The 27,722-nt window shown below is 47.2% G+C and overlaps 2 protein-coding genes across 4 annotated transcripts in view; one reads left to right on the plus strand and one right to left on the minus strand.

Moving 5' to 3' along the window:
• The window catches only part of SRRM3 (serine/arginine repetitive matrix 3), an 84,831-nt gene that overhangs the window by 49,757 nt on the left and 7,352 nt on the right, over positions 1–27,722 (minus strand). For 2 of the 3 annotated variants that reach the window (XM_067472165.1, XM_067472167.1), the window contains exons 2-3: positions 17,323–17,445; positions 2,884–3,147 (exon numbers count right to left, since the gene is read on the minus strand). In XM_067472165.1, coding sequence (XP_067328266.1) covers positions 2,884–3,119 — 236 coding nt within the window. In that variant the 5' untranslated portion in view covers positions 3,120–3,147; positions 17,323–17,445. Of the gene's footprint in view, positions 1–2,883; positions 3,148–17,322; positions 17,446–20,503; positions 20,562–27,722 lie in introns of those variants that run through there. The other variant, XM_067472166.1, reaches the window with a different exon arrangement.
• Positions 9,374–16,636, plus strand: LOC132763813 (kelch-like protein 20). The gene is made up of 5 exons (XM_060757644.2): positions 9,374–9,476; positions 11,094–11,172; positions 11,636–11,863; positions 12,966–13,953; positions 16,205–16,636. Exons 1-5 carry the CDS (start codon positions 9,377–9,379, stop codon positions 16,634–16,636), a joined length of 1,827 nt encoding a protein of 608 aa, XP_060613627.2. The 5' UTR covers positions 9,374–9,376.

Consider the following 27,722-nt stretch of genomic DNA (forward strand, 5'->3'; position numbering starts at 1 on the left):
GAAAAAAAGGGGAGAGAAACGAGGGAAAGAAGGAAGGAAGGAAGGAAGGAAGGAAGGAAGGAAGGAAGGAAGAAAAAAAGGGGAGAGAAACGAGGGAAAGAAGGAAGGAAGGAAGGAAGGAAGGAAGGAAGGAAGGAAGGAAGGAAGAAAAAGGAAGGACAAAGGAAGGGAGGGAAGAAAGAAAAAAGAAGGGATGAGAAAGGACATGTGTAAGAAAGGAAAAAAGAGAAAGACGGGAAGAGAAAGGAAAGGAATAAAGAAGGGGCAAAGGAAGAAAGAAAGAAAGAAAGAAAGAAAAAGAAGGGAACGGAAAGAAAGAGGGTGGAAGGTGTAAGAAAGGAAAGCAAGGGAGGAATTCAACCCTGGTTTGAAAGTCTTCTTTCCTGTTTCCTTGTGAGGTCCTTCTCTACCCCAGAAATCTTGTTTTTGCGGCACAAACGATGTCGAATTGAGGATACGTTCCTTGAAAAACGAGAGACAAATGTGCTGCGGGATGATGTCCCTCCCGCAAGAACCAAGTTTTTGGAAGCGTAATAATAACCCATTTCCCTAGCCAATAAGGAAATGACATTGATAACCCAGGAAGGGAAATTGTGTTGGATGGTGATGTTTGCCATTGCGCATCATGCTCGTCCTCGATGCGAGACTGGGCACCGGGAAGCGAGCAGATGGCCCCTTCTCCCATGAGCCTCTGGGCTTCTCTTCCGCGATTGATGTCCAGGTGGAAGGAGATCAAAAGGAGGAGGCTCTGAATCATCAAGGAGATGGGCCGCTTCCTCCGCAGTAGCGCTCTGTGGGGAGCGCCCATGCGCAGCGGCACACTGAAGCCACGCGCCAATTAAATCCACCACGTCCTGCCCATTGGGCGGCCCCTTTCCTCACAACTTCTGCCAGAAGGAAGCTGCGCATTTCAGACTTATAATAGAAGTAAAAATATGTATGTGTGTCCACTTACACAGATAAGCTCTTGTCTCCACAAACAGCTCCACATCCCATTATTCAGGAGACACCAATGGCCTTCCTTCCAATGGCATTGCAGGTTATAGTGAGCGCCATGAGCATGTCCAAGAGTCCTCCACCAACACCATACTGCCCGCCACCCAAGTGAAGGCTTTCATGCAGGGACAATTCCAGCCTAGATTTTATGTGTTTCCTCCATCACAGGCATCCCAGTGTTCCTCTCTCCCTCCACTGGTGTGGAATTTGCATGACCCCTCCCACTGCCTCTCCCTTATTAACCATTTCCTACATTTCATCCTCAATTTTATGTGTATTCCCCACCACGGGCATCCCAGTGTTCCTCTCTCCCTCCACTGGTGTGGAATTTGCATGTCCCCCGCCCACTACCTCTCCCTTATTAATCTTTTCCTACATTTCATCCTCAATTTTATGTGTTTCCTCCACTACAGGCATCCCAGTGTTTCTGACTCTCTCCATTGGTGTGGTATTTGCAAGACTGCACCCACTCCCTCTCCCTTATTAACCCTTTCCTACATTTGATCCTCAGATTTATGTGTTTCCTCCCCCATAGGCATCCCAGTGTTTCTGACCCTCTCCACTGGTGTGGAATTTGCATGACCCCGCCCACTACTTCTCCCTTATTAACCATTTCCTACATTTCATCCGCAATTTTATATGTTTCCTCCACCACAGGCATCCCAGTGTTTCTGACTCTCTCCACTGGTGTGGAATTTGCATGACCCCGCCCACTCCCTCTCCCTTATTAACCCTTTCCTACATTTCATCCTCAGTTTTATGTGTTGCTTCCACCACAGGCATCCCAGTGTTCCTGACTCTCTCCATTGGTGTGGAATTTGCATCACCCCGCCCACTGCCTCTCCCTTATTAACCCTTTCCTACATTTCATCCTGTTTTATGTGTCGTCTAAGGGCTGACAAGGGCAGTATACAAATATAATAAATAAATAAATAAATAAATAAATAAATGTGTTTCCTCCACCACAGGCATCCCAGTGTTTCTGACTCTCTCCACTGGTGTGGAATTTGCATGGCCCCACCCTCTCCCTCTCCCTTATTAACCCTTTCCTACATTTGATCCTCAGTTTAATGTGTTTCCTCCACCAGAGGCATCCCAGTGTTTTTGACTCTCTCTATTGGTGTGGAATGTGCATGACTGCACCCACTACCTCTCCCTTATAAACACTTTCCTACATTTCATCCTGTTTTATGTGTCATCTAAGGGCTGAGAAGGGCAGTATACAAATATAGTAAATAAAGAAATAAATAAATGTGTTTCCTCCACCACAGGCGTCCCAGTGTTTCTGACTCTCCATTGGTGTGGAATTTGCATGACTGCACCCACTACCTCTCCCTTATAAACCCTTTCCTACATTTCATCCTGTTTTATGTGTCGTCTAAGGGCTGAGAAGGGGCGGGGTATACAAATATAGTAAATAATAAATAAATAAATAAATAAATAAATAAATGTGTTTCCTCCACCACAGGCATCCCAGTGTTTCTGACTCTCTCCATTGGTGCAGAATTTGCATGCCCCGCCCACTGCATCTCCCTTAACTCTTTCCTATTCTTTTCTATGGCAAACAGCAAACAGAGGAATTAATCAGCAACTGAACTGAGTAAGAAACACTGGGATGTCTGTGGTGGAGGAAACACAATAGGATGAAATTGTCCCTGAATGTCTTCACTTGGGTGGTGAGCAGTGTGGTGTTGGTGGAAGACATTTGCAAGACTCTTGTACATGTTTACCACGCTCTGTCATTGGAGGGCCATTGGTGTCTCCTGCGTAGTGGAAGCCACAGCTGTTTGTGGAATGGAATGGAATGGATGGATTACTGGAACGTGGCCATAGAGGCCAAAACACTCCCAGCAACCCAGTCTCGAAATGCCTCGCGCCACAACTCACCCTTGTTCCTCCATCATCTCCTGGAGTTCCATGCATTTCAGCTCCACCCGCCGCTTGCGCTCGTGGTCCAGGATCTCCCGGTGGGCCTTCTTCACCAGGCCGGGCTCGGCCAGCCGCACCTCGTCTTCCGCTTTGTGCCAAGTCCCCGATGCGCCGGGCTGGGAGAAGCCATTGGAGGCCTCCTGCGGAGAAGGCGTCCTTGCCGTCCCGTTGTTGTTGTTGTTGCAGGCCGCCATGGAGGCAGGGGGGCTCCCGGGTCCGGGCCTGGAAGGGAAACGGGGAAACGCACAACACAAAGGTTTATTTACGCACCACACAACAAGAGACACATGCAGGAGGTCACAATCCACATTGGGCCTTTGGGCACACACAGAAATGGAGTGCAAAGATGCAGAACGGGTGATGCCTGGCTCGACAACCATCCATGCGAAAAAGGTCTTGGAGACTTCGTGGACAACTAGTTGAACGTGAGCCAACAGTGTGATGCAGCAGCTTTAAAAGCCAACAGGATTTTGAGCTGCATCAAAAGGAGTAGAGCCAAGTTTCCTCCATTATTCCTCTGTCTTGGAATGGAAGAAAAATCGGATTATGGCAGTATCGCCAACATCAATGTTTATTACAGATTGGGTGACGCGTGGCTCGAGAGCAGTACGTGTGAAAAAGATCTTGGAGTCCTCGTGGACAACAAGTTAAACATGAGCCAGGAATGTGATGCAGTGGCGGCAAATGTGGCGGCAAAAAAAGCCAATGGGATTTTGGCCTGCATCAATAGGAGCCTAGTGTCTAGATCTAAGGAAGTAATGCTACCCCTCTATTCTGCTTTGGTTAGACCACATCTGGAATATTGTGTCCAATTCTGGGCACCACAATTCAAGAGAGATATTGACAAGCTGGAATGTGTCCAGAGGAGGGCGACTAAAATGATCAAGGGTCTGGAGAACAAGCCCTATGAGGAGCGGCTTAGGGAACTGGGCATGTTTAGCCTGAAGAAGAGAAGGCTGAGAGGAGATATGATAGCCATGTATAAATATGTGAGAGGAAGCCACAGGGAGGAGGAGGGAGCAAGCTTGTTTTCTGCTTCCTTGGAGACTAGGACGCGGAACAATGGCTTCAAACTACAAGAGAGGAGATTCCATCTGAACATGAGGAAGAACTTCCTGACTGTGAGAGCCGTTCAGCAGTGGAACTCTCTGCCCCGGAGTGTGGTGGACGCTCCTTCTTTGGAAGCTTTTAAGCAGAGGCTGGATGGCCATTTGTCAGGGGTGATTTGAATGCAATATTCCTGCTTCTTGGCAGAAAGGGGTTGGACTGGATGGCCTAGGAGGTCTCTTCCAACTCTTTGATTCTATGATTCTATTAGAACCACTCAAAGAACAATAGAAGGCTAGCTTGTAGGTCTTTTTAGGACTCGCCGGCCCCCTGGACATTTCCTGAATTTCCATAATCCACTCAAGAATGCATTGTATTCCCTTGTCCCGCCTCCCTCTCGCCTGATTCGCTGAAGCGCCGAGGCGGCCGAAGCCCTGTGATTGGCCCAGGTATGTAGCAGAAGCCTTGTGATTGGCCCAGGCGCTCGAGAGGCGGCCAAGCCTCCTCCCAGCTGTTGAAGCACCAGCCAATTACCTTCAAGCGGACGGCGGGGAGCGGGAAGAATGCATTGTATTCCCTTGTCCCGCCTCCCTCTCTTCTGATTCGCTGAAGCGCCGAGGCGGCCAAAGCCCTGTGATTGCCTCAGGTGTGCAGCAGAAGCCTTGTGATTGGCCCAGGCGCTTGAGAGGCGGCCGAGCCTCCTCCCAGCTGTTGAAGCGCCAGCCAATCACCTTCAAGCCGGGCAGAGGGTGGGGAGCGGGAGATTCAAACCAGACAACTCTGTTTTTCTATAAAAATGGCTTTTATTTGTACTCATGCATGCTTAGCTTGGCGAAATATTGCTGCTTTGCATCCTTTTCAGCTGAATCGCAATAAAAGCATCTCGGTGGTGCTTCCTTCAACTTTGGTGAGATTTCTCCCCTTCAGGGCCAGGCCCTTTTAAATTCCACCAAGATTTCACAACCATAACATTATTTTTGTTGCTACTCCATAACTGTCATTTTACTATGTAAATATCTGATATACAGGATGTATTTGCTACTGTAAACTGCCGAGGGCTGAGAAAAGCGGTATATAAATGGAGTAAATAAATAACAAATAAATTCATTCACTGGACCAAATTGCTGGGATTTATAGTTCACCTACAATCAAAGAGCATTCTGAATTCCAACCAACGATGGAATTGAACTAAACGTGGCACACAGAACTCCCATGAACAACAGGAAATACTGGAAGGGTTTGCTGGGCAGTGACCTTGAGTTTGGGAGTTGTAGTTCACCTACATCCAGAGAGCACTGTGGACTCAAACAATGATGGATCTGGACCAAACTTGGCACAAATACTTGGGCGATATAGAGCTTAACATTTGGGAGTTGTAGTTGCTGGGATTTGTAGTTCCCCTACAATCAAAGAGCATTCTGAATTCCAACCAACGATGGAATTGAACTAAACGTGGCACACAGAACCCCCATGACCAACAGGAAATACTGGAAGGGTTTGGTGGGCATTGACTTTGAGTTTTGGAGTTGTAGTTCACCAACATCCAGAGAGCACTGTGGACTCAAACAATGATGGATCTGGACCAAACTTGGCACGAACTCTATGATTCTATGATTCTAAGAGGTATTCAACAGTGGAACTCCTGCCTTGGAGTCCGGTGGAAGCTCCTTCTTTGGAGGCATTTAAACAGAGGCTGGATGGCCATCTGTTGGGGATGCTTTGATTGTGCTTTTCCTTCCTGGCAGTATGGGGTTGGACTAGATGGCCCATGTGATCTCTTCCAACTCTAGGATTCGGTGATTCTATGACACTACAGCAGAGCTTGTCGTTGCCTTCCTGTGTTAAGAGTTCAAGTTCATCTCATCCATTCCGCACCCTGTGAGCATTTGTTTGCATCCTTTCACGACACGGTCATTCAGATTGACTAGCAATCTGGAGGTGGAACCAAACCCTTTAGGAGACTTTCATGTCTTGGCGCATGGGACGGAGCCAGGGATAGGTACATTTTCATGCGAGGAGAGAAAGAGAGAGAGAACGGAGGGCTATGGCTCCATCTCTCCCGTTCTGGCACAAGCGCTCTTCTCTCCCACCTCCATTAAGAGGCTGATTGCTTAATTACAAGTTCCCAATCGGCGGGGCTCGTCAGCGCCAAAGCCGAGGCAGCTGTATTTATATTTCCCCTCGGTGCTTAAGTGCTCCTTCAGAATTAGGTAGGCATTACCTCCGAGAGGTGTTATGCCACACAGACCTGGCAGCGCTGGTCATGTGCCACCGACAGGGAATGCGCCTTGTCGGGTCATCCAAAGGGGAACGGAAGGCACACAAACAAATACTCACAGGGTGCAGAATGAATGAGATGAACTTGATCTCTTAACACAGGAAGGCAACGACGGCTATCCCATTATTTAGTTATGTATTTGGTGAGGAATGAATGAGATGAACTTGATCTCTTAACACAGGAAGGCAACAATGGCTATCCCATTATTTATGTATTTATTTATTTACCATATTTATATACCTCCTCTCTTAGCCCGAAGGCAAGGATACTAAGGATACTACTAATACTAATAATAGATACATAGCCGTTTTGAGTCCCCTTGTGGGTATAAATAAACATAGAATCATAGAATCCTAGAGTTGGAAGAGACCTCATGGGCCATCCAGTCCCTCCCCCTGCCAAGAAGCAGGAATACTGCATTCAAAGCACCCCTGACAGATGGCCATCCAGCCTCTGTTTAAAGAGGGAGCCTCCACCACACTCCCGAGGCAGAGAGTTCCACTGCTGAACGGCTCTCACAGTCAGGAAGTTCTTCCTCATGTTCAGATGGAATCTCCTTACTACTAGTAGTAGTAGTAAAGGTAAAGGTGTTCCTCTAACATTAAGTCCAGTCATATCTGACTCTGGGAAGTTGGTGTTCATCTCCATTTTTAAGCCAATGAGCTGATGTTGTCGATAGACACCTCCAAGGACATGTGGCCAGCATGACTGCATGGAGCATCATTACCTTCCAGCAGAAGCGGTACCTACTGATCTTCTCACATTTGCATGTTTTTGAACTACTATGTTGGCAGAAGCTGGGGTTAACAACGGGATTTCACTCTGTCCCACAGATTTGAACTGCTGACCTTCTGGTCAGCAAGTTCAGCAGCTTAGAAGTTTAAGCCGCTGTGCCACTGTGGCCCCAAGATATGGATAATATAATACAAATATACTATATATATATATATATATATATATATATATGGCTATAATAGAATAGCTGGTATTGTCCATAGACGCCTCCAAGGTCATGTGGCCAGCATGACTGTATGGAGCGCCACAGCTGCACCACTGCGCCCCCAATATATGGATAATATAATATAAATATACTATACTATCATATATAGAAAGATAGATAGATAGAGATAATATAATAATGTAAGGCTATAATAGAATAGCTGGTGTTGTCCATAGACGCCTCCAAGGACATGTGGCCAGCATGACTGCATGGAGCGTCATTACCTTCCCACAGCTGCGGTACCTATTGATCTACTCACATTTGCATGTTTTCGAACTGCTAGGTGGGCAGAAGCTGGGGTTAACAACGGGAGCTCACTCTGTCCCGCGGATTTGAACTGCTGACCTTCCTGTCAGCAAGTTCAGCAGCTTAGCAGTTTAACTTGCTGTGCCACTGCGGCCCCAATATATGGATAATATAATATAAATATACTATACTATAATATAGATAGATAATATAATAATATAAGGCTATAATAGAATAGCTGTTGTTGTCCATAGATGCCTCCAAGGTCATGTGGCCAGCATAAATGTATGAGGCACCGTTACCTTCCCACAGCTGCGGTACCTATTGATCTACTCACATTTGCATGTTTTCGAACTGCTAGGTGGGCAGAAGCTGGGGTTAACAACGGAAGCTCACTCTGTCCCACGGATTTGAACTGCTGACATTCTGGTCAGCAAGTTAAGCAGGTTAGCAGTTTAACTCGCTGTGTCACTGCGGCCCCAATATATGGATAATATAATATAATATAATATAATATAATATAATATATAAAAAGATAATATAATAATATTAGGCTATAATAGAATAGTTGGTGTTGTCCATAGATAGTATAATAATATAAGGCTATAATAGAATAGCTGGCGTTGTACATAGACGCCTCCAAGGTCATGTGGCCAGCATGACTGCATGAAGCGCCCTTACCTTCCCATAGGTGCGGTACCTATTGATCTTTGCATGTTTTCGAACTGCTAGGTTGACCGAAGCTGGGGCTAACAGCTTACTACTACTATTACTACTACTACGACTGATAATAATAATAATAATAATAATAATAATAATAATAATAATAATAATAAATAGGAGACCCCCAATGCCAGGGGCCTAAATGCACCAGATTCCATCTAATATTGGATTCAAATGTGAGGAAAAGAGATTCCACCTGTTTCGGCTGCTCAATAGCGGAATATGTTCATAGAATCATAGAATCAAAGAGTTGGAAGAGACCTCCTGGGCCATCCAGTCCAACCCCATTCTGCCAAGAAGCAGGAATGTTGCATTCAAATCACCCCTGACAGATGGCCATCCAGCCTCTGTTTAAAAGCTTCCAAAGAAGGAGCCTCCACCACACTCTGGAGCAGAGAGTTCCACTGCTGAACGGCTCTCACAGTCAGGAAGTTCTTCCTCATGTTCAGATGGAATCTCCTCTCTTGTAGTTTGATGTTGCCACCTTGGAGTCCATCTCTGAAGGCTCTTAAGCAGAGGCCAGATGGCCATCTGTCGGGAGGGCTTTGATGGTGTCTTCCTGCCTGGCAGAAGTTATTTGGACTGGATCCCTTCTGACTCTAGTGGACTATATGCCTGGGGAGTGTGGTGGAGTTCCTTTCTCTAGAGGTTTATCAACAGCAGCTGGCTGGCCATCTGTCAGGAGGGCTTGGATGGTGCCTTCCTCCCTGGCAGAATAGGATTGGGTTGGGTTTCGCCCCCAACTTTATGGTTCTACGACATGTAGAATTTGACACCCGAGAAGGGAAACCCTCCCTTGGCGCGTTGCCCCTTGGATGGGCTGGAGGCGGTTGTGTACCACCTCTGGTGCTGCGTTGCTAGGAGACGCTCCAGGGAGGGAGGCGGTTGCTAGGAGACGCTCCAGGGAACGGACCGCATGGCAGGAGCATCCCTGAAGGGAAGCCCCGGGCCTGATTCAACACCATGAAGAGGAGGAGGAGGAGGAGAAGGAGGAGGAGGAGAACCGAACCACCAACTTCTCTGACGTCTTAAGGGTTGGGGCCTTCTCCTTCACCCCTCTTTGGGTGTCCCATCCTTCTTCTCCTTCCTCAGATCAAGGCCCGAGTTCTCATTGGGGCCTAAAACTCACAGGGTTTTCTCTTCGTTAGGCTTCTCGCATGATGATGATGAAGGCTGCAGAGCCTCCACCAAACGCAGGAATGGAGTCGGGCAGCGTCCAAACCAGCCCTCTGTCTCTAAAGCAGTACATTAAGCAAGGTAAGGGACAGCTTTCCCTGCCCAGAACGATAGGTCTCGATAGCACAGGTATGGGCAAACACTGGCCCGTGGGCCGGATGTGGCCCCTTGGGCTCTTCTCTTTCACCATCCTATCCTTCCTTCCTTCTCTCTTTCTTTCCTTACTTCCTCCCTTAGCTCCCTCTTTCTCCTTCCATCCCTCATTCCTTCCTTTCCATCCTTTCGCCCTTTCTTCCTTCCTTCCTTCCTTCCTTCCTTCCTTCCTTATCTCTTTCCTTCCCTCCCTCCTTCCCTCCCTCCTTCCTTCTCTCTCTCTTCCCTCCCTTCGTTCCCTTCCATCCTTCCTTCCATTTTTCTCTTCCTCGCTTCCTTCTCTCTTTCCTTCCTTCTCCGCTTCCACACTTTTGTCCTTCCTTCCTTCCCTCTTTCCTCCCTCCCGCCTTCCCTCTCTCCTTCCTTCTCTTTTGTCTTTCCTTCCCTCTTCCCTCCCTCCCTCCATTCCCTTCCACCCTTTCTTCCTTCCATCTTTCTCTTCCTCGCTTCCTTCCTTCTCTCTTTCCCTCCTCCTCCGCTTCCACACTTTTGTCCTTCCTTCCTTCCCTCTTTCCTCCCTCCCGCCTTCCCTCTCCCCTTCCTTCTCTTTTGTCTTTCTTTCTTTCCCTCCCTCCCTCCATTCCCTTCCACCCTTCCTTCCTTCCATCTTTCTCTTCCTTGCTTCCTCCCTTCTCTCTTTCCTTCCTTCTTCACTCCCACCTTTTCGTCCTTCCTTCCTTCTCTCTTTCCTTCCTCCTTCACTTCCACCTTTCGTCCTTCCTTCCTTCCCTCTTTCCTCCCTTCCTCTCTCTTTCTCCTTCCTTCCTTCCTTCCTTCCTTCCTCCCTTCCTTCACTCTTTCCTTCCTCCTTCACTTCCACCTTTTCGTCCTTCCTTCCTTCGATCTTTCCTCCCTCCCACCTTCCCTCTCTCTTTCTCCCTCCTTCCTTCCGTCCCTCCTTCCTTCCTTCCCTCCCTTTTGTCTTTCCTTCCCTCTTTCCTCCCTCCTCTCCTTCCATTTCCTTCCGTTCTGCCTTTCTTCTCTTCCTCCCTCCCTTACTTCTCTCTTTCCTTCCTCTTTCCTTTCCACCCTTTCATCTTTCCTTCCTTCTTTCTACCCTCCCGCCTTCCCTCTCTTTCTCCTTCCTTCCTTCCATCTCTCCTTCCTTCCCTCCCTTTTGTCTTTCCTTCCCTCTTTCCTCCCTCCCCTCCTTCCATTTCCTTCCATCCTGCCTCCCTTCTCTTCCTCCCTTCCTTACTTCTCTCTTTCCTTCCTTTCCACCCTTTCATCTTTCCTTCCTTCTTTCTACCCTCCCACCTTCCCTCTCTTTCTCCTTCCTTCCTTCCATCCCTCCTTCCCTCTTTCCTCCCTCCCCTCCTTCCATTTCCTTCCACCCTTCCTTTTTTCCTTTATTCCATCCTTCTCTTCCTACCTTCCTTACTTCTCTCTTCCCTTCCTCCTTCCCTTCCACCCTTTCATCCTTCCTTCCTTCCTTCCCTCTCTTTCTCCTTCCTTCCTTCCTTCCCTTTTGTTTTTCCACAGCAGTGGGTCCCAACATGGGTCCAGCAATTGGCCCTAAAGGCATCTTTTCCTCTGTCCCAGCAGGTATCAAGCGGTTGTATCAGCAGCAAGAGCTCTGCGATGTCACCTTGGTAGCCGAAGGGAAAAGATTCCCTTGCCACAGGTGGGCAGAACCCAGAGTCAGAAACTAGAACCACTCACAAAATTAGTCCTGGGGTTCTCTTCCAACTCTAGAATCAGATGATCCAGAGTGGGTTAGCCCACCACTACAAAAGAACAACACTTGATCATAGCCAAAAAGTGCTATGCCGACGATGTGGTAATTCTGTCCAGGACACCCATCGGCCTAAGATGAGCCCAAATATTTGTTAACTATTCCCAACAGGAGCATTTTACAATTAATCCCCAGAAAACCAAGATTCTCACTTTGGGCAATCCTTCCAGATCCAGAAAATGGCAGCTACTAGGAAATAAGATCCATAGGTCTGTAGATTTAAGTACCTAGGGGTGGGAATCCTCAGTCAAGCACTGGTAGGCCTGTCAGTCACTAAATGAAGCTCATGTTTATCATGTTGTCTCCGGACTTTGGTCCCTTCTACCACCTCTTTTCCTCTTGTTCCCGACAGGACGCTCCTGGCTTCTGTCAGCCTCTACTTCCAGCGCATGTTCTCCAGCACCTTCCGGGAATCTCGGGAGAGCGAGATTGTGCTCATGGATTTGCCTGCCACTTCCCTCCAGACCCTGCTGGGTTACGTCTACACAGGAGCGCTGCCCTTCCAGGAACAAGAGGCGGAAGAACTCTTCGCAGCGGCCAGCAGGCTCCAAATAGCGTCCGCACTAGAGGTTATCACCAGGTACTTGGATCGTGTTCAGCTTGTGGTCGACTAAGACCCCTAGATCCCTTTCCTGAGGATTATTTCCAAGCCAAGTGTCATCCATCCTGTGCTTGTGTATTTTTATTTTGTCAGTGTAGTACAGTAGAGTCTCGCTTATTCGACCTTCGCTTATCCGACATTCCGTCTTATCCGACGCTCCTCTTTTCCTCCAGCATTTCCCCTTCAATTAAAGGCATGCTTCCAAACTCTCTCTCCATTCCCAATAAGTGGAAAAGGAAAGACTAGGAGGAGGAGAGGAAAGGCGGAAAAGAGGCAGGACCGGAAGCGGAAGTGTCCTCCCTCCTTCCCTTTGTGATTTTCACACTCCTCTTCCGCATCCAGGCACTTCCTGCTGGGTCCATCAAGCCCCGGGGCATTGCCTTGCCTTAACTCTTTGAGTCCCTGTAGTTAGCATTCTAGGTGTCAAATGGGTAAAAGTAGGAGACTCCGTATTATACGACATTTTTGTTTATCTGACATTCCATCTTATCTGACGCTTCCCTTTTCCTCGAGCGTTTCCTCTTCAATTAAAGGAGCACATTTCCTCAACTCTCTTTCCATTCCCAATAAGTGAAAAAAGCCAAGACACGGAGGAGGAAAGGGGGGAAAGAGGTAGGACCGGAAGTGGATGCATCCTCCCTCCTTCCCTCTGTGATTTCCACGCTCCTCTTCCGCGTCTGGGCACTTCCTGCTGGGTCCATCAAGCCCCAGGGTGATGCCTTGCCTTAACTCTTTGAGTCCCTGTTGTTAGTATTCTAGGTGTCTAGTGCCATGTCAGATGGGTAACAGTTGGAGTCTCCGTATTATCCAACATTTTCGTTTATCCGACCTTCCGACAGTCTATTTACGTCGGATAAGTGAGACTCTCCTGTACCTGATATTCCTTCCTGTTGAAATCCAAAACAATGATAAGGAAGCTGCTCACCAACATGGTCACTTCCCAACATGGTCACTCTCTGTATCTGGTCTGTGTATCCAGTATGGTTCTCTGTATCCAGTCTCCGTATCCAGTGTTGGTCTCTGTATCCGGTCTTCCTATCCATATTCAGATGGTGCTTTTGCTGTTTTGTTTCTATGGCAGGTTCTTCAGAGGGAGGATTTCCGTCTGGAACTGCCTGGAGCTCTATGTCCTGGCGCATTCCCATAACCACCGTCCTCTCCTTCGCCCAGCTTCCCACCACGTTGCCATCCATTTCGATCAGATCTCAGAGTTTCCTGCTTTCCAGGCCTTGGACTTCAGTGTCCTGATGAGCATCATAGTCTTGGATAGCTTAGCCGTGGAGTCTGAAATGATTGTGTACCGTGCCGTGCGCCGGTGGGTCATGCACCGCCAGGCTGAGCGGTTGCCGAAACTGCCTTTTCTGATGGACCAAGTCCGCCTCGCGCTGCTGAGCCCCAAGGAACTCGTTGAGGTCCGCGCCGAAATGGAAGAGTCGTACGAAAGTGTGTGCCTCCCTTGGGAAGAGCTGAGTGTGGAGGAACGACTGTGGGCGAGCCGAGGCCTGCGGCGGGGCATGTACCACGATGGGGTGGTCTGCGTGGGGCTTCCGAAGTGGAGTGCGGTGAACGTGGGTGACGAGGAGCTGGATTCCCACGTCCACTTCTTTGACCCTTCTGTCGAACGCTGGGAGCAGCTCCCCGACCTCAAGACCTTGACGTCCCCCAGTTGCGTCTCCGTCGGCCACAAGCTCTACATCACTGGCGGGCAGCGTTTGGACGGCTCCTATTCGGACGCCTTGCAGGTCTACGATACGATCGGAAGCTGCTGGACTCAGTTGCCGTCCATGTCCGCAGCTCGAGCTGGACATGCTTTCCTGGTGTGCCGGAAAAAGCTGTATGTTGCCAGTGGATGGGACATCACTGGGAGCCTGGTTTGTGCAGAGAGTTATGACCTTGTCGGAGAAGAATGGGCCCCCATCGCCAGCCTCCCTTTCGCATTAACGTATTTTTCTTCGTTGGCACTCCGGGGCAAACTGTATCTCATCGGCGGGGAGATGGGGGACTCTGAAGTCCCGATCCCACACCGGGGATTCCTGGTTTATGACGTGGGATCAAGTCAGTGGACTGAGGTAAGCTTTCTCCATGAGTTGGAATAGGGGGCGTGTGGGTCAACTTTGCAAAATGGGAGGGATATCTCCAAAACGAGACATGCCACATGAATCTTATCTCTTGTTACAAGCTTGGTAGATGCAGGGAATGCAGTGGATGTAGTATATCTCCATTTCAGTTAGGCCCCTTGAGACAAGGTTCCCCATGAGATTTCCCCAAAGAAGCTGGTAAAATCATGCTGCCGTCTAGCCCATATTTTACTAGATTCTTTCGGTGGATTGGGAATTGGTTGACTATCCGAACCCAAAGGGTACTTCCCAATGGCTCCTCTTTCTTCATTCTGGAAAGAAGTGACGAAGGATCTAGGAGTCTTGGTAGATCACAAAGTGAACATGAGCCCATAGTGTGGCGCAGCAGCTGGAAAATACATAGGGTTGGACTGGATGGGCCTTGGGGTCCCACTAACTCTTGGCTTTATATATATGCACACATACACACACACACACATATGCATACATATACACACATATGCATGCATACATACATATATACATACAGGCGGTTGAACTGGATGGTCCTTGGGTTCCCTTTCAACTCCATAATTTATTATGCAGACAGATGGATAGATGGATAGACAGATATGTATATTACATAGATAAAGGGGTTGTACTGAATGGCCCCTGGGGTCTTTTCCAAATCTGTGATTTATGATATAGATAGATGGATATGTTGATAGACAGACAGACAGATAGATATGTAAACAAATCACATAGATAAGGGGTTTGGACTTGATGGCCTTGGAGTTTCTTCCAACTTTAATTCTATGATATTGGATGGATGAATAGATGGATAGATAGGCTTCTTAGGTATAGATAGATAGATAGATACATACATACATACAGCTAGTTGGACTGGATGGCCACTCTATGATATGGATGGATGGATGGATGGACGGACGGATGAATGGATGGATGGACAGACGGATGGACGGATAGACAGCTAGATGGATGGATGGATGGATGGATAGAAAGATAAACAGGTAGAGTTCTAAACACATTACACAGACAAAGGGGCTGGACTGGATGACCCTTGGCTCTTTTCCAACCCTGTGATTCTATGACATCAATAGATGGGTGGGTGGATGGATGGATAAATGGATGGATGGAAAGACAGACACATTACATAGATAAGGGGGTGGACTGGATGGCCCTTGGAGTTTCTTCCAACTCTGATTCCATGATATCAATAGATGGATGGATGTATAGATCGATATGTAAACACATTACATAGATAAGGGGGCTGGACTGGATGGTCCTTGGGGTCCCCTCCAACTCTGTGATTGTATGATATAGATGGATGGATGGATAGATGAGAGAGAGAGGGGGGGGGTGGAGGGATGGATAGATGGATGGATAGATGAATAGGTGGATGGATGGATAGATAGATAGATGATAGATGATAGATGGAGGGAGGGATGGAGGGATGGATAGATGAGAGAGAGAGAGAGAGAGAGAGAGAAAAAGACGGATGGATGGATGGATGGATAGGTGGATGGATAGATGGATGGATAGAGGGAGGGAGGGATGGATGGATGAATAGGTGGATGGATAGAGAGGGGGGGATGGAGGGATGGATGAATAGGTGGATAGATAGATAGATAGATAGATAGATAGATAGATAGATAGATAGATGGATGATAGATGATAGATGGAGGGAGGGAGGGATGGAGGGATGGGTGGATGGATAGATGAGAGAGAGAGAGAGAAAGACGGATGGATGGATGGATGGATGGATGGATGAATAGGTGGATGGATAGATGGATGGATGGATGGATGGATAGATAGAGGGAGGGATGGATGGGTGGATGAATAGGTGGATGAATAGGTGGATGGATAGGTGGATGGATAGAGAGAGAGAGATGGATAGAGAGAGAGAGATAGAGGGATGGATAGATGGATGGATGGATGGATGGATGGATGGATGGATGGATGGATAGATGATAGATAGATGGATGGAGGGAGGGATGAATAAGTGGATGGATGGATGAATGGATAGATAGATGATAGAGAGAGGGGAGAGAGGGAGAGGGATGGATGGATGGATGGATAGATGGATAGATGGATGGATGGATTAATAGGTAGATGGATGAATGGAGGGATAGGTGGATGGATGGATGGATAGATAGATAGATAGATAGGGATGTAAACACATCATGTAGACAACTGGATGAGCCATGGCATCTCTTCCAACTCTGTGATTCTCTGGTTCTAGGTCCCCGTGGCGTTTGAGTTCTACGAGGCCAGCGTCCTGGCCTTGGGCCACTCCATCCTGGTCATTGGTGGCCTGGTGGGGGACGGGAGCCCCGAGGGCCGCCGCTTCACCCCGCGCTGCCTCTGCCTTGGCCCGGACGGAGCCGTGCGCCCGGAGGTGTGCGTCCCGCCGCTCCCCATCGCCATCTCCTACCCGGGCGTCGTCCGCTGGCGCAAGCGGATCTACGTCTTTGGCGGGGACAGCTACGACCGCTACTCCAGCGCCATCCATTACTGGGAGGTGGGCCAGGAGAGCTGGACCCGTTGCGCGGCCGACCTCCCCGACCCCAATTACGGGGCCTTTGGCTTCGGCTGCATGCCACTCAAGGTGCCCAGGAGGAACATCCTCTCCGTTTTCCACAGGGGATCCACCCCCAACGTGGCAGAGACTTGAGCACTCCGCTTTGCACTCTGAACTACTTAAAAATGGGGCTTTTTAGGAAAACATATGTGTTGATCCCTTTGTTCAATTGTGAAACGCGATGGCGACCTGAAAAGAAAGTATCACGGGGTGTTCTTAGCAAGGATTCTCCAGAGGAGGTTGGCCCTTGCCTTCCTCTGAGGCTGAGAGAGTGTGACTTGCCCAACCGCACCTGGAGAGCCAATGCAATTCCAGGCTGCATCCTTAGGAATTGATGTCCAAAGTCATTGTCCCATCCTATTCTGGTTTTTTATGTTCTGGGCACCAAAATTGAAGAAGGTCATGAATATGTCTAGAGATGACCAAAGCTCACTATAGTCCTCTTGACGCAGCCTAGAATCGCATTGGCCTTTTTTGCTGCTGCAGCACACTCTTGGCTCAGGTTCAGCTTGAGGTCCCTTTAATACGATTGTCAAGTCGTATCTTATATTACTTCCCTCCATGTTGGCATGAAACTAGAATCACATTGGCCTTTTTCGCTGCTGCATCACACTCTTGGCTCAGGACGAGACTCCTATTCATGCAGCCTAGAATCGCATTGGCCTTTCTAGCTGCCTTGTGAAAAAAGGAACGCGGCCATGCATAAAACATCCCTTGATGCTTCGATCCACACATTATAGGCACAAAACCCCTCCATTTTCCATATTCCAGGCACTCACCACTCAGAAGATGGGACCCATCCACCTTGAGATGGGATTCATGAAGGTATGGTCTGCTCTTCTCTCCAAAAGCAATGGCTTCCTTGAGGAATAGAAGGCTTTCTGGAGCTGATCTGTTGAAGCCTGCAAGAGCAAAGATAAATAAATAAATAAATACATGGATGGATGGATGGATGGATAAATGGATGTATAGATGTATAGATGGATGGATGGATGGATGGATGGATAAATTGATGTATAGATGGATAGATGGATGGATGGATAGATGGATGGAGGGATGGATGAGATGTATAGATGGATGGAGGATGTATAGATGGATAGATGGATGGAGGGATGGATGGATAAATGGATGTATAGATGGATGGATGGATGGATGGATGGATGGATGAATGGATGGATGGATGTATAGATGGATAGATAGATGGATGGATGGATGGATGGATGGATAGATAGATGGAAGCCAAGGTCTTGAGGCACTGCAGCCAGTGTGCCGATCACCACTGGGACCACTTTGACTGGCTTGTGCCAGAGTCTTTGCAGTTCTATTATTATTATTATTATTATTATTATTATTATTATTATTATTAGCTACACAACAAGGTCACTCTGCTGACTGTTGTATTGGATCACACGTCGGACACTTCCCAAGTGCCTAGGACTGTGTGATGTATCGGGGAATAATGCACACAGATCCGAGCCGGGTGGCCTTTTGCAGCTGACAGATGGGTAATATTGTCAGTGCCGATTGTCTTTAAGTTCAAGCCAAGGTCTTTAGGCACTGCACTCAATGTGCTGATCACCACTGGGACCACCTTGACTGGCTTGAGTCTTTGCATTGTTGTTGTTGTTGTTGGAGCTTGGATAACCATCTGTTGGGAGAGCTTTGATTGTGCTTTTCCTGCTTGGCAGAAAGAAGGGGGTTGGATTGGATGACCCTTGGGGTCTCTTCCAACTTGAGGATTTTATAATAATAATAATAATAATAATAATAATAATAATTGAAACAGAACAAGTTGAGTCCACAGCAGACAAGATCACTCTGCTGGTTGTTGCATTGGATCACACGTCGGACACTTCCTAAGTGTGTAGGACTGTGTGATGTATTATTATTATTATTGACACAAAAGCACAGTATGACACAGCAAACAAAATCTATATGCTGGATTTTGTATCACAAAATCACGAGTTGAACACTTCCCAAGCGTCTAAGACTGTGTGATGTATTATTATTATTATTATTATTATTATTATTATTTTACTGACACAAAAGCACAGTATGTCACAGCAAACGAGATCTATATGCTGGATTTCGTATCACAAAATCACAAGTCAAACACTTCCCAAGCGTCTAGGACTGTGTGATGTATTATTATTATTATTATTATTATTATTATTATTATTATTATTATTATAGTTTGGATGGCCATCTGTTGGATGGCCTTTGATTGTGCTTTTCCTGTCTGGCAGAAAGAAAAGGGTTGGACTGGATGACTCTTGGGATCTCTTCCAACAGAGCTTTTATGGGCATCTGTCGGGTGGGTTTGGATGGTGTCTTCCTGCCTAGCCAAAAGGGGTTGGATTGGATGACCCTTGGGGTCTCTTCCAACTTGAGGATATTATTATTATTATTATTATTATTATTATTATTATTATTATTATTATAGTTTGGATGGCCATCTGTTGGGAGGGCTTTGGTTGTGCTTTTCCTGCGTGGCTGCAATAAGGAGGTTGGACTGGATGACCCTTGGGATCCCTTCCAAGTCCATAATACTATTATTTACATGGGTTTGAGGGATAAGAGTGTGTTAAATGGCTGAGCTGGGATTGGAAGAACAACGTAAGAAAACAGGCATCCTTTAGGTCGGGTTGTTGTAGGTTTTTCCGGGCTATATGGCCATGTTCTGGAGGCAATTTTTCTCCTGACGTTTCGCCTGCAGGCGAAACGTCAGGAGAAAAATTGCCTCCAGAACATGGCCATATAGCCCGGAAAAACCTACAACAACCCAGTGATTCCGGCCATGAAAGCCTTTGACAATACATCCTTTAGGTCGCCCACCCCAAAGTCCTCCGTCTGCATAGGGTTCAGTTTTTGGTTTTGATGTGGATGCCGATTTTCCATCGAGGGAAGGGACGGCGTCTCAGATTTCCAGTCCTGCCTCAGTCAATAGCCGGGGCTTTGTCCCAGTGACGTCTCGCTTACCGGGAAGTGATTAATCTTTCATGCGGCCCTTTTAGCAAGCAAGGCGACTCTTCTTCTCCTTCTCCTTCTTTGCCTGGATCTGTTTAGTTTGCAGAAGGAGAACAGAAGGAAAGAAAAGGGAGAGCTGGACCCCAACCTCTTCCCAGTTTAGGGGGCAACCTTACCTCCAAAGGACCACTCCCAGGAATCATTGTGGTGCATCTACATTGTGGAATTGATGCAGTTTTATACCGCTTTAATTCCACAACGTAGATGCACCACAACGATTTCCAGAAGTGGTCGTTTTGCAAGACTTCACCACAAAAGAGTGCAAACTACAAATCCCAGTCTTGAGCAACGGCAGTGTCAAGCTGCATCAATTCAACCATTTAGGTCCGTGATGGTAAACCTATGACATGCGTGTCAGCACTGACACGCATGGCTATTTTTGATGACACGTGGCCACATGCGGCCTCACACAGAGAAGTACACCTTATAAGAGCCAATCTAATTCCATCCTTAGATTTGTAAAAGGCTTTGCAAATTTAACATCTGCACGTTTGAGCATTGTTCACTCCATAACTCAGCATGGAATATACATTTTTTCTTATTTAAACTATAAATATTGCAAAATTACATGTATTTTTTTCTCAAAGTTGACACCCCACCCAAGTTATGGTCAGGTTTTTGGCAAATTTTGACACACCAAGCTCAAAAGGTTGCCCATCACTGATTTAGGTGCAACCTGATCTGAGGTTGGTTGGCCATCTGTCAGGAAGGGTTTGATTGTGTAGTCCTCCCTGGACTAGATGACCTTTGGGGCTCCTTGGAAGGTTAAGTATTGGCTGGATGGGCGTCTGTCGGGAGGGCTCAGATTGTGTCTTTTTGCACGGCAGAAGGGGGCTGGACTGGATGGCCTTTGGGGGTCCCTACCGTGATCCCACGTTCCCTTTCCCGGTCCTATTTCTGGCTGAACCCAGGAGAGACAATGCCGTGCCTGACCTTTTCCCTTCCAGTTCCAGCCGCGTCTTTCTGCTCCGCTGCCGATTTAGCCCTGACCTCAGAGCGTCTAAATCTGGAAAATGCCAGTGGATCCCTTATGCGCAGCGACACACACAGATAAGCCACCGGGGAGGCGGGGGGTGTTCCATAGGTTGCCACTCTCCCCCGCTGCACACAATGGCCGCTTCTCCCACATCCAGCAAAATCCAGGAGAAGGGACGGATGGCCACACAAGTCCAATGGCGGGCATTTTTGGGGAGTGACACATGTCATAGTCTATTATGATTATGATTATTATCATTAACCTTCAATTAATCAGAATGCAAACAACTAGCACCCTCAACCAGCAAAAAATAAAACAATACTTTAAATATAATCAACAACACGGATGGAGAGATGGAGACAGGCAGATAGATGGAACGGGTAGACAAACGGAAAGATGGTTGGGTAGATGAGATGGAGGGATGGATGGATAGATAGGTAGGTAGGTAGGTAGAATTATAGATTGATAGATGGATGGATGGATGGATGGATGGATGGGTAGGTAGGTGGATAGATAGATAGATAGATAGATAGATAGATAGATAGATAGAGGGATAGATAGATGGATGGATAGAAAGGTAGATGGAAGGATAGATGGATGCATGTATAGATAGGTAGATGGAAGGATGGATTGATAGGTAGGTAGAACAATAGATGGATGGATGGGTGAATGGATGGATGGATGGATAGGTAGGTAGAATTATAGATGGATGGATGGATAGATAGATAGATGGATAGAGGGATAGATAGATGGATGAATGGATAGAAAGGTAGATGGAAGGATAGATGGATGCATGTATAGATAGGCAGATGGAAGAATGGATGGATGGATGGATAGGTATGTAGGTAGGTAGAAGAATAGATGGGTGGATGGGTAGATGGAAGGACGGATGGATAGACAGATAGGTAGATTGATAGGTTGGTAGGTAGAATGATAGGTGGGTGGGTGTATGAATAGGTAGATGGATGGATGGATGGATAAGTAGGTAGAATGATGGGTGGGTGGGTGAGTGGGTGGATAGATAAATGGATAGGTAGATGGGAGGATGAATGGATGGATAGATGGGTGGATAGATAGATAGATAGATAGATAGATAGATAGATAGATAGATGGGATGACAGATAGATGGAGGGATGAATGGATGGATAGGATGATAGATGGATGGATGGATGGATGGATGGATGGATGGATGGATGGATGGACGGACGGACGGACGGACAGGCGGCCAGACAGACAGACAGACAGACAGACAGATAGACAGACGGTGAGAGCATACCATAGTGCTGCACTGCAGGACCTAGGAAGTTCTTTCTAGGCATTGCTAGGTCATCCAATCTGACTCTATGGTCAGCATCCAGCAGAAGGATGCCACAGAGTCAGGCTGGAAGAACAAGGAAATGCCTAGAGAGGACCTCATGGAGGAAGCCCAGCTTGGAGTTTTGTTACAAGTTTCATCTGCAGTGGAAATGCTGCCCGCAATTTTAAAAAAGGGGGCTCTGCCCACACGGCTGTGCCTCCTCTTGCATTGATTGGCAGCTGTCTCCCGTTGCTTAGCAACCCAGCCCCCGGTCAGCCTAGTGATCTCCAACTGGGCTTAGAAGCCAAGATGGGGAGCCAGGAGAGGAGAGGATGCTGCTGCTGCTGCGATTGTGCATGTTTTCAGGCCCAGAAACATAGTCGTTGCCAAGCAACGTGACTCCTTCCTGACTTTCTCTTCAAGGAAGGGATAAAAATACCTTTTGGGAATGGGGAGGGACATTGGGACCCATCTGAGGCTTAGTAGGCATCTCTCATGGACACTGGCAACATCTGATGAATATTGTGCATCTCTGATGGACATTGGGCACATCGGATGGACATTGGGTACTTCTGATGTTTAGTAGCCATGTCTGGTGTTTAATGGGCCTTTCCAATAGATGGGGGCATATCTGGTGAACATTGGTTCTGTCTGATGGACACTGGGCCCTTCTGATGTGATTTGACCACTTCTGATAGACACTGGACATGCCTGATGGACATTGAGGCCATCTGATGGATATTGGGCACATCTGATGGATATTGGGTTACTTCTGATGTTTGGGGGCCATGCCTGGACACTTTCGATGGCCATGAGCTGGTCTAGTGAATATTGGGTCCATCTATAGACAAGTTTATTGGCCACTTCTGATGTTTAGTAGGCTCTTCCGATGGACATTGGGGCCCATGTGATGTTTAGTAGGCACCCCCGATTTGCACTGGGCATCTCTGATGGACATCGGAGAGGTCTGATGAACATTGGGGCCCATCTGCTGTTCAGTAGGCATCTCTGATTGGCATTGGGCATATTTGATGGATGTTGGGCATCTTTGATATAGGTTGGGGCCCATCTGATGTTAGGCAGGCATGTCTGATTGGCACTGGGCACATTTGATGGGTATTGGACATCTCCGATGTACAGTAGGCATCTTAGATGGACATGGGGTACTCCTGATAAGTGATGCTCAATGTCCATTAGAGATGTCCAATGTCCATCTGAGATGCCTACAAAACATCAGATGGGCCTCAAAGTCCACCAGACTTCTCCAATGTCCATCAGCGATGCCTACAAAACATCAGATGGGCCTCAATGCCCATCAGACTTCTCCAATGTCCATCAGAGATGCCTACAAAACATCAGGTGAGCCCCAATGTCCATCAGAGAAGCCCAATGGCCATCAGAGATGCCTATGAAATATCAGGTGGGCCCCAATGCCCATTAGAGATACCCAATGTCTATTAGAGATACCTACAAAACAACAGATGGGCCCCTATGTCCATCTGAGATGCCCAATGTCTATTAGAGATGCCTAGAAAGCATCAAGTGGGTCCCAATGTTCATCAGAGATGCTCAATCCATGAGAGATACCTACAAAACAACAGATGGGCCCCTATGTCCATCTGAGATGCCAAATGTCTATTAGAGATGCCTAGAAAACATCAGGTGATTCCCAATGTCCATCAGAGATGCTCAGTCCATCAGAGATGCCTACAAAACATCTGGTTGGCCCCAATGTCCATCAGAGATGCTCAGTCCATGAGAGATGCCTATAAAACATTTGGTTGGCCCCAATGTCCATCAGAGATGCTCAATGTCCATTAGAGATGTCCAATGTCCATCAGCGATGCCTACAAAACATCAGATGGGCCTCAATGTCCATCAGACTTCTCCAATGTCCATCAGCGATGCCTACAAAACATCAGATGGGCCTCAATGTCCATCAGACTTCTCCAATGTCCATCAGAGATGCCTACAAAACATCAGGTGTGCCCCAATGTCCATCAGAGAAGCCCAATGGCCATCAGAGATGCCTATGAAATATCAGGTGGGCCCCAATGCCCATTAGAGATACCTACAAAACAACAGATGAGCCCCAATGTTCATCTGAGATGCCCAATGTTTATTAGAGATGCCTAGAAAACATCAAATGAGTCCCAATGTCCATCAGAGATGCTCAATGTCCATTAGAGATGCCCAATGTCCATCAGAGATGCCTACAAAACATCAGATGGACCTCAATGCCCATCAGACTTCTCAAATGTCCATCAGAGATGCCTACAAAACATCAGATGGGCCCCAATGCCAATCAGAGGGGTCGACTAACCATCAGACATGGCTTCCAAACATCAGAAGTACCCAATATCCACCAGAGGTGTTTAATGTCCACTAGGCATGTCCGTAAGACAATCCCAGTCCATCAGAAGTGTCCACTAAACATCACGAGTGACCAATGTCTTTCAGAAGTTCAAAAAAACCACAGGGGAAGGACACAGTGTCCATCAAACGGACCCAACATTCATGTCCATCAGAGGTGCCAAGTAAACATGAGGCATGGCTACTAAACATCATAAAGAGTAATAAAGAAAGCCTTAATTCAAGCCACCCCAGGGAGGAAAGGCGGCTTTCTTCGCCCTTTTAGAAGCAGCAGTTGTGTCTTCCCAACTTTCATGGCTGGCCATGGAGACCCCTGACTCTTCCCACCTGGGCGCCTTCCTTCAACGCTCACCCGGAGGTTTCTCTCCTCGCTCTTGTCTTTCATCAATTGGAGGATTATATAAGGCTGAGGCAGCTATTCCTGTCCTGATCGGATTATGCAATCCGGCCGGCCACCTGTCCGGAGAAGGAGGACAATGCGAAGAGCAGGAGGATTGCGAGCAAAGGTATCTCTGGACTCAGACCTTGCTGGATTCAGACCTTGTTCAGTCCCTTTCTCTGCCCGGGCCTCTTAGGATGGGTATCTAAACTGTATTTTTTTTCCCATCTGGGATGAAGGAACTAGAGTTGGAAGGGAGCCCTAAAGGTCATCTAGTCCCACTACATTCTGCCTCTTGACAGATGGCCATGCAGTCCCAGTTAAAAATATCATAATATCATAGAATCCTAATAGGAGCCCACAGTGGCGCAATAGGTTAAACCCTTGTGTTGACTGAAGACCGTGGAGAGCTTGGGTGAGCTCCCTCTGTCAGCTCCAGCTCCCCATGCAGCGACATGAGAGAAGCCTCCCACAAGAGTGGTAAAACATCGAGGCAACATTCTTGAAGACGGCCAACTCTCTCACATCAGAAACCACTTGCAGTTTTCTCAAAGCACTCCTGACACACACACACACACAATAGAATCCTAGACTTGGAAGAGTTTCCAGGGGACATCCAGTGCAACCTTCAGCCAGGAGGAAAACATCTTTCGATCCTTCCTTACAGATGTCCTTCAAAGCAGTGGAACTCTGCCCTGGAGTGTGGTGGAGGCTCCTTCTTTGGAAGCTTTTAAACAGAGGCTGGATGGCCATCTGTCAGGGGTGCTTTGAATGCAATATTCCTGCTTCTTGGCAGAATGGGGTTGGACTGGATGGCCCATGAGGTCTCTTCCAACTCTTTGATTCTATGATTCTATGAAAGCTCTGATGATGATGATGATGATGATAATAATAATAATAATAATAATAATCTGTAAATACTTCAACACAAGCCAGTCAAGGTGGTCCCAGTGGTGATCGGCACACTGGGTGCAGTGCCTCAAGACCTTGGCCTGCACTTAAAAACAATTGGTGCTGACAAAATCACCACCTGTCAGCTGCAAAAGACCACCCTACTAGGATCTGCAAGCATTATTCACCAATACATCACACAGTCCTAGGCATTTGGGAAGTGTCCGACGTAGGATCCAATACAACAGCCAGCAGAGTGATCTTGTTTGCTGTGTAGTAATAATAATAATTCTGGCATAACCAAGTCAAGGTGGTCCCAGTGGTGATTGGCACACTGGGCGCAGTGACTCAAGACCTTGGCCTGTACTTAAAAACAATTGGCGCTGACAAAATTACCACCTGTCAGCTGTAAAAGGCCATCCTATTCAGATCTGCACACATTATTCGCCGATACATCACACAGGCCTAGACACTTGTGAAGTGTCCGACGTGTGATCCTATACAATAGCCATAATCGTGATCTTGCTGCGTAGCAAATAATAATAATAATGGGTTGTTGTAGGTTTTTTCAGGCTATATGGCCATGTTCTAGAGGCATTCTCTCCTGACATTTCGCCTGCATCTATGGCAAGCATCCTCAGAGGTAGTGAGGTCTGTTGAAACTAGCAAAAAGGGTTTATATATCTGTGGAAGAACCAGGGTGGGACAAAGGACTCAACAGACCTCACTACCTCTGAGGATGCTTGCCATAGATGCAGGCGAAACGTCAGGAGAGAATGCCTCTAGAACATGGCCATGTAACCCGAAAAAACCTACAACAACCCAGTGATCCCGGCCATGAAAGCCTTCGACAATACAATAATAATAATAATAATAATAATAATAATAGCAAACTGCAAAGACTTTGGCACAAGCCAGTCAAGTTGGTCCCAGTGGTGATTGGCACACCGGGTGCAGTGCCTAAAGACCTTGGCCTGCACTTAAAAACAATCAGCGTTGACAAAATTACCATCAGCTGCAAAAGGCCAACCTATTCGGATCTGCATGCGTTATTCACCAATACATTACACAGTCCTAGACATTTGGGAAGGGTCCAACGTGTGATCAAATCCAAAAACTAGCATTGTGAACTTGTTTGCTGTGCACTCACCTTGCTGTGTATCTAATAATAATACACGATATGAGGATTTAAAGATTGAAATGCAAAGACTCTAGCACAAGCCAGTCAAGGTGGTCCCAATGGTGATCGGCACACTGGGTGCAGTGCCTCAAGACCTTGGCCTGCACTTAAAAACAATCGGCGCTGACAAAATTACCATCTGTCAGCTGCAAAAGGCCACCCTACTGGGACCGATACATGACACAGTCCTAGACACTTGGGAAGGTCCAATACAACAGCAGAGTGACCTTGTTTGCTGTGTACTCATCTTGTTGTGTTTCAAATAACAATAATAATAATAATAATAATAATAATAATAATAATAATAATAATAGAAACTTTGTATGTTTGTATGTTTGTATCATAATTCTCGAGCTGGAAGAGATCCACCTCCCGGGTCCTCCAAGTCTAACGAAGAGGTAGAAGGAGAAGAGGGAAAAGAGGTGGAAGGAAAAGAGAAATAGGAGGAACTGGGCCCAGTTCATCCGTGGGGCATTTCTCCGCTTTTCCAGAAATAAATCCCCACCATCTGTTTCGGCGGTGACGATCGTGGCCACTGAAGGACGGCCTTCCCGCTGAAACGTCTCGTGATAATCCCTCGGAAAGCCTTGCCTGCCCAACTCCATGCCAATCACAGGCAGGCACTGGCATTAATGCATTGGCATTAGACCTTCCAGAGCCCAGCACAACCTCCTTCCTTGGAGGCTTTGAAACAGAAGCTGGATGGCCATCTGTCAGGCTGTTTTTGATTGTGAATGAAGAGAGAAGGGGGTTGGACTAGACGGCCCTTGGGGTCTCTTCCAACCTTCAGATTCTATGATTTCTCTTCCTACCTGTCATATGCTCACATTGTTGACAGCAGCAGCAACAACAACAACAACAACAACAACAACAACAACAACAACACATTATTATTTTGGACTCTTTGGACATGCTTTTCTATGATGGCCGCATTGAAAAATATAAGAAATGCATCCTGTAAATTCTGGTTAAAAGGCAAAAGATGTTGCAGAGATAACTAGATTGACAGACAGACAGATAGAATAACGGAATCCGAGAGCTGGAAGGGGACCCTAA

Source organism: Anolis sagrei, chromosome 11, assembly GCF_037176765.1.
Source record: "Anolis sagrei isolate rAnoSag1 chromosome 11, rAnoSag1.mat, whole genome shotgun sequence".
Taxonomy (NCBI): Eukaryota; Metazoa; Chordata; class Lepidosauria; order Squamata; family Dactyloidae; genus Anolis; species Anolis sagrei.